This window comes from Rhagoletis zephyria, unplaced genomic scaffold, assembly GCF_001687245.7.
Source record: "Rhagoletis zephyria isolate East Lansing unplaced genomic scaffold, Rhagoletis_zephyria_1.1 Rzeph_scaffold_14475, whole genome shotgun sequence".
Taxonomy (NCBI): domain Eukaryota; kingdom Metazoa; phylum Arthropoda; class Insecta; order Diptera; family Tephritidae; genus Rhagoletis; species Rhagoletis zephyria.
Genome location: NW_016171544.1, coordinates 7,169 through 14,290, shown reverse-complemented (window position 1 = coordinate 14,290; position 7,122 = coordinate 7,169). Strand labels below are relative to the sequence as shown.

The 7,122-nt window shown below is 37.4% G+C and overlaps 2 protein-coding genes across 2 annotated transcripts; one reads left to right on the top strand and one right to left on the bottom strand.

Moving 5' to 3' along the window:
* The first annotated feature begins 267 nt into the window (after positions 1–267).
* LOC108378582 (cytochrome c oxidase subunit 7A, mitochondrial-like) lies at positions 268–1,224 on the top strand. The gene is made up of 3 exons (XM_017634880.1): positions 268–453; positions 628–993; positions 1,060–1,224. The coding sequence occupies exons 1-2, from the start codon at positions 421–423 to the stop codon at positions 874–876; spliced, it is 282 nt and encodes a 93-aa protein (XP_017490369.1). The 5' UTR covers positions 268–420; the 3' UTR covers positions 877–993; positions 1,060–1,224.
* Positions 1,225–2,334: 1,110 nt separating this feature from the next.
* Positions 2,335–5,922, bottom strand: Alg12 (Alg12 alpha-1,6-mannosyltransferase). The gene is given in 12 exon segments (XM_017634881.1): positions 2,335–2,875; positions 3,093–3,370; positions 3,373–3,386; positions 3,465–3,597; positions 3,600–3,709; positions 3,769–3,877; positions 3,880–3,994; positions 4,414–4,557; positions 4,644–4,789; positions 4,864–5,037; positions 5,138–5,270; positions 5,340–5,922. Coding segments are annotated over 12 exon segments (1,986 nt in total). The 5' UTR covers positions 5,466–5,922; the 3' UTR covers positions 2,335–2,371.
* Between the last annotated feature and the right edge of the window lie 1,200 nt (positions 5,923–7,122).

The window sequence follows — 7,122 nt, the reverse complement described above, 5'->3', positions numbered from 1 at the left end:
CAGTTTGAGCAACGTCCTACTGGACAAATCAGACAGAGCATAATACACATAAAAAAAACACATGCAAAAACAGTATTGCAAATTTTCATCAGCGCTGCAGTATTGCCGCTTTGATTACGTGCCTCGAACAGGCCCATAACGCCTAAAAAATTGATATGAATAACAGAGCTGCACAAACTAGTTGCTTCTAGTTTCTAAGTGTACCTCCAGCCTAACTCATGTTAAATTTTAATTTATTCTTATTATTCACCGGTTCACCCTGTGTCTACATTCTTCCAGGCCCAAGAAAACTCCAGTTTCCAGTGGGTCACGTCAAAAATCTGTCAATTTTTATGAAGATTCTATTGTGCACATCGTAAGCCTCCGCCAATTGTAATAAATTTACACATTTTGCAAAGTACAATATAATTTTTACAAAATATGAGCTCTGCCAAAATGCTTAACTTGTCGAGAGTAAGTACAGAGCTTTTTTTTTGTTTAAAAACTAAAGACTTTGTCGAAATACACCTTTTATATGTACGATTGGTTAATGTTACGTAAGATCCGATTCCTAATAACGGGAGATATGGGTCTTATCGAAACTTAATTTTTAACAAAAAATGTTTAATTGATTTATTCAAATTTTAGGTCGTTGTTCGCAATCTTACCACAACCTCTGCACGTCGTACTGCAGCCAAAAACGAGATTGATAAAGGCTACTTCGAACTGAAGAAGGTGCAAGAGCACTTCCAAAAGCATGATGGCAAGCCAGTGTTCCTCAAGGGATCTTTTGCTGATCAACTTCTGTATCGTCTTACCGTCGCTTTAAGTTTGGCCGGTATTGGTGGTATGGTTAAATTGTTCTACGACTTGAGCGTCCCAAAAAGCCAAGATTAAATGCATGACAAGAGCTACGTAGCAAAACTCTTGTAATTAATGTTTTAAATTAAGCTCCTAAAGTAGAAAAATATACGACTAATCTTGATGTAATTGTATGTTTCCTTGTTTTGTGTGGTAAGCGCTATTAACAATAACGTATGTACTAAAAAATTAATGTGCTACATGTTTTATTTGTTCCAGTTGTCCATATGATGTTGAATGCTGAAGTGGCGAATATATCCTCTTGTTTGTCATTACCATTTAAAATGTTAAGCAGCTGAGCATTCACACAAATGCATTTAAAACTTGGAAATATACTTTATATAAAAACATCGGCCTTTAAACCTCATTAAAATTGAAGGAAAAGGTAAAAACTAGTGTTTTATTTAGATTTTTGAGATATTTGAACATGCTATGTAGTATACATATCGAGGATCCTCTGCAATAACGACTCCGAACGCAACTTAAATGTTGTATATTAAGGGCGGTATTATCCGTTGCGAAGCGAATGGATTGGCGAACGCAACTTAAATATGCATTAAAAGTGTTCTCTTGTACCAGCTTGTGCAAGTTCTTTGCATCGCGAATACTCTTAATGCCAGTAGTTTCCGGATACCATAGCATATAAAACTCAATTCTTTCTTAAGCCGACTTTGGTGGTAATTGCTTATGGCCACAGCTTTAATCATTTAAAATGGACTAGCTAGAGGGATGGACTTCAGTACGAAAGCGAATGGTGCAATTGGTAGTGTATTCGCATAAAGGCCACATTCTATTCCTACATTACTATACATTTTTTGTGCTGTATATTCATGACAAATCAACCTTTATGTTAACCTAGCGGCTTGGTATTTTTTACCCATGATTAAATTATTATTATTATTATTCATTATTGAATCATGTTTTTTTACCTACGAGATCAGTGCCAAAACTGAAATATTCATTATTGTTTGTTTGCTCTTCGTGAACTGTTTCTTTATCAAAGGATGCTCGCATTGTTTCGTGTAAGCAGGAATATGACTAATATACTTATGTATTTGAAATTAAAAAATGTATATTTATATGGATGCACGTTTATTATTGCAGCCGACGTTGATCCGAGGGAGTAGTCGCTGCTTATTAGCGGTGACTAGACGATTTAGCGCGGGTGCAGTCGGAGGTGCTGAAAAAGGTGGTAAAAAATCGGTTTCTTGCGGCCCAAGTGCAGGTCCCTCGAAGAAACCTAATCCTGGCTTTGAGAAAATTAAACAACTGCAAATGCATTTTCAAAAAAATGACGGCAAACCGATACATCTCAAGGGTGGCAGCAGAGATTTGATGCTGTATCGTGCAACATGGGGTTTGGCTTTGCTCGGACTACTACTGCAAATCCATTTTTTTGCAATGTATATCATTTACTGAAATCGGCATTTTTTTTAATAAATGTTTGCTTAATTGTAATGAACAAAAAATAAAAGCGAACATTTACATGTTGATATTAAATAATATAATTTAGTTTTCATATTATATATTTTCACGATATGCTTTTCGTCTTATCATCAACATCCAGTTTATCGATGACCTGTTTTAGACAGTCTTTGGTTGATACTCGCTCTAGGTCGCAAATACGTGTCAAGTCCATTGTAGAGATTTGTTCAATCATTTCCTTAATTCGTTCTTGTTTTATAATGGCTTTAACCGATTGGCGCGTTCTAGGCGCGACACCAATGTTGGGTCGTTTCTCCACTTTTTCTGCAGAATTTTCAATTTGACGCCCCTTTGAGCGGTAATGCTGTTCGATTAGCTGTCGAATTTTCAGTTTCGTTGCCTTAGTTTTTCGATTCACTTTACCCAGTGCAAGATTGCGAAGTTCTTGAAAATTTATTTCTTTCGTCAGCTGATCGGACATGTCGACTGTTTCGTCGTCAGTTCCTGCTCTGGTTTAACGTTTCTGAAGATTCGTGGCTTCGGTGGGATCCACCAACAGAAGTTTGTTGCTTTTGAGGTTGTTGACTTTCAAACGGCTTTTCAAGCTCCTCTTCATCCAGTACTTCTAATGTCCAGTCTTCTACGTAACCATCCTCAATTGACTTCTTGCTTCGGCATCATCTGCTAATTCTTGTGATCTTCTAGAGGTTTATTCAGTGTTTTTTCTAAGTTATACATGTCATCTGGTATTTCAAGCTCAATTAATTTTGAAATATGTTCACCACCCAGAGGTGCATCCGCCGTTGGAATACCTACTGACTTCTTACTTTTTCTCTTCAATTTATTTCGTCTTTTGCCTTCTGTTTGCTGCTGATAGCATTTGCCGGAAGTTTTCGTCTCTTTAAAATGGCAATACATGGCTTTGTCTTGATGCGAATTGGCACAAATGAGCTGTATTGAATGCCAATGTTATTGAAACAATCGACAAACTCCAGAATTTCAAACTCTTCCTGCAGATCAGACCATAGTTGTATATTATTTTTGTTTTTTGCTTCCACCATGAGATGCGTATAACGTTGCGTTTGCCCGGGGCCATAATTTACGATTCGTTTTTGCAATAGCTGTAATTGAAATGAATTCGTTAAATATTTAAACAGACAAAGCTAATTAAATACTCAAAAAACGTTTGGGTAACTTACTGCCAATCGTCTCGAATTTGCAGGAAACGCGAAACCCCACTTTGAGCAGCTAAATTTGCTATATGCACAAACACATTGGGTGTTTCGGCCTCCAAGCGATGTAGACGTGTCATTGCTACGCCCCCTGGATATTGGTACTTGATACAACCAAGAGTAACACAGTAATAAGAATATTGATTAATAAATGTGCACCAGCACTAAATGCAAGAAATTGATGCCAAACTGATTTTCCGCTATTGAGCCAGCTAAAAAGTTGAATTAAACCTTTTTTTTTTAATTGCTATAAGGATATTAACTGACTTACAATCGACTACACGCGCATGCGGCGGCCAAATTGAGCACTGGAAATACGTAAACAATAAAACGCAACTCTTTATGTGGCAACAATGAATAAATAAGGACAAACGCCAAGCCGCAATCACCAATGGGCGTGTGCGTGGTTCCAAATAAACTCCAAAGGGAACTAGAACAATTGAGGCACCCAACGCTCGCGGCAGGGCTGAATAGAAATACCATAAAAAGGGAGATGTCTGCGAATTGCGAAGCTAAGGTAACCGAAATTTATGAAAAATGTCTTACGGTAAAAGATTTTACATAACAATGGGCCGTATGAATATAATCAAGAATTGCTTTTTCTTAAAATTTCCGAATAATGCTCGGTTTCACCAAACTGGTGGTGGAATTATACACATTATTATTATGATATAATCATGGTAATTCTCTCGAATAATCCGAACAAAATTGTGTAATTTTAAATTTTATCATATGAGAAATTTAAAATTTATTGGTTCAACCGGGCATTAATCGAGAAAAAGATCTGAGAATGGTGGAATTATTGCACCATGTTCTGAAATTGAAGGAAAAATCAATTGCTTTGTTTTCACTCATACGGCCCAATATCGAGAGAAAAAATAATAAAAATTTTGTTTTAAGCTTTTGGAAAGGATACACCCCAATTGGAGCTTTTGTTAAGTATTGTGTTGTACCAAAGTACTTCTCCTTCGGGCCATAAGAGGCGACGCCAGAAAAATGAATCCAAAGTGATTGTGACGGCCAAAATAGCTAAACCTGCGGGTAATGCTATTTTTATACGCTGCAATTGTATTAATATTGTATTAAAAAATAAAATCAAATCTTAGCAAGCGAATCGGAGCAGGTTGGTTGGTCTTACCACTGAACTGAAACCTTGCGGAACAATACGTCATACGCCAGCAGAAGCCCCAAGAATAGTAACAGTTCTGAACGAAATACTAGTATTGCAATACCAGAACTAATAATGAACTGTTTCGTTTGACCTTGTAACCAATATGCCAAAGCATAGAGCACTGCAAAAGAAATAATTAAAATTAACAGCACGCTTATTCCCTATAAATATTTTACATTATCTCAATCAACTTACCAACAGGCAAAGCCAAGATATTCGGCAATGGACGACTCATGTAAAATATGAAATGAAATTGCGTCAATGTTATTATAGTAAACCATAGCCGCACTTCAGTACCTAGCTGCTTGGTTATCACACGGCGAAAGTTGTGCCAGGATGCTGTTACTACAGCGGCTAAAACTAAACGCACTAAAATTATGAAATGAAAAATAAAAAAATTTTAATAAAATTACTCAGGTGTAAACGTAATTTATGCATCCCAATGTATGCCAGGACATGTTCTCTTTACCTACATATTGCGCCCAGAACTTATTCACTTGCAGTGCTTCAAAAAGTATAATAAAAGGTGAGGACAATATCGCTATAACAAGTGGGCCGAGGAAAGTGCGTGGCACCACGCCGGGGAAGTCGTTATGGTCGTACTATAGAAATGCAAAATAAATAGTCAACCAAAAAAACCTGTATAATGCAGTTAATAATATACAACAAACCTGGGAAAAATTTTGCCGTAAATAGAGTATGTCATGCATTGCTTGTAAATTAAAGCTCTCCTCTACTTTGGTGAATGGCGCGTAGAAGAGGTGCGCCGCAGCCGTTAAAAATAATAAAGAATCCATGTCTGCTAATGCTTTGGTACAATTAAAATAGATATATCCATATGTATGTATGTATGCCTTGAAAAATGTATAAAAAACGCTTAAGTTATAACCACCGAGAGGTAAAAATTTAGGTGTCCATCGCCTCAACCGAATTACATAATTGCAATTTATCCACGGCGTCGTCCCTATTTTTCTCTGTCCTGGTTTTGTTTGAAATCTTATCACCACCAACTTTTCATTGGCAAAACACTTTGTGGTATCAAGCGGCACCTGCAGAACTTCAGCACAAGTAATTTTTTTATATTTTGTTTTCTTAGCTTGTTGCTAATCTATTATTTCCTGGACATTTACACTAATACTTTTTTAATCGCCATCTGCTTAATATGGTGTTTATTGCCATTTTTCCAATATTTGACACTTTATTGTTCTAATTTTAGTTTTCGTCTCTTCCACGTCGCCGACGATGGGTATTGTAGCTATTTTGGAACAGCTGTTTACCAGCACGCATAGTGTTGCCGCTNATTGTTCTAATTTTAGTTTTCGTCTCTTCCACGTCGCCGACGATGGGTGTTGTAGCTATTTTGGAACAGCTGTTTACCAGCACGCATAGTGTTGCCGCTCTTAAGCAATTTTTTTTTAACAGGAAAAAGGACGTGGAACATGGGTTTGTGCGAAACGGAAACAGAAAGAATGTATCACATCCAGGAAATGAAAGAAATGCTTACTAGTCGTCATCGATTCGCCACTTCGTTGCTTGCTATGTTTGAGTTCCGGTTGTATGTGAAAGCAACAACAAAGTTAGCTAGCAAAGATGGACAATAGCGAGTTTGGGTGTACCTCATTGAGTTCGTTCGTTTCGCCACTCGCTAACTGTTGGCGAATCGATGGCGGCTGATGACGGCTGATGACGGCTAAAGTTAGCCAGCAGTATAGATGATAGCACGCTTGGTTGTGCCTCTTGGAGTTCGTTCGTTTCGCCACATAATAATTTTGCCCTGACAAACGGCAGTAATGCGGATTAACGAACCGCAAGGACGTGGGTTCGAGTCCCACGGCCAGTAGAATTTTCATTGGGAAAATTTTAGTAGACGGACGGCAAATTCTAGAAAAAGAGGGGATGAGGGGGGGTAGAATAGGACCCCCTGATTTCAAAACTACCCCCCTTTTTTCTAGCAACCCTATAGTTCTTATATAATTTATTGTTAAAGTTTTCATATAAACGATGAATAAGATAGCAAAATAACATACAACTTAGTGCCACCAGACTGGAATTTTGAATAACAAAAGCGGATTTTTAATTCGGAATTTTTACTTAGTAGAATTATTATTTCTGTGTTGCCGAAGAAGGGGGGGCTGAACAAATTTTGCAGAGAACACCTTTCTGCGTAGGCNCTTCGGCCGCACTTAGGGATTATAACCCTCAGGCAGTAGAATTCTCCTTTCTGTTTTGCGAAGAAAAGGAGCTGAACATTTTCTTTTGTATTGATTTCCCCTGTATTCCTTTTTAATCATTGCCTTCTTTGTATGTATTGTTTTTTACAATATGGCAACACTTGTTATGTGTCAGTTTGCAACCATGTGTTATTAGGTTTGTTCGTCGAGCAAAAAATTTGTACGAATTTGTACGAATTATTACGATTTTTGCCCAAATCGCGTTCGTGCAGACCAAAAAATT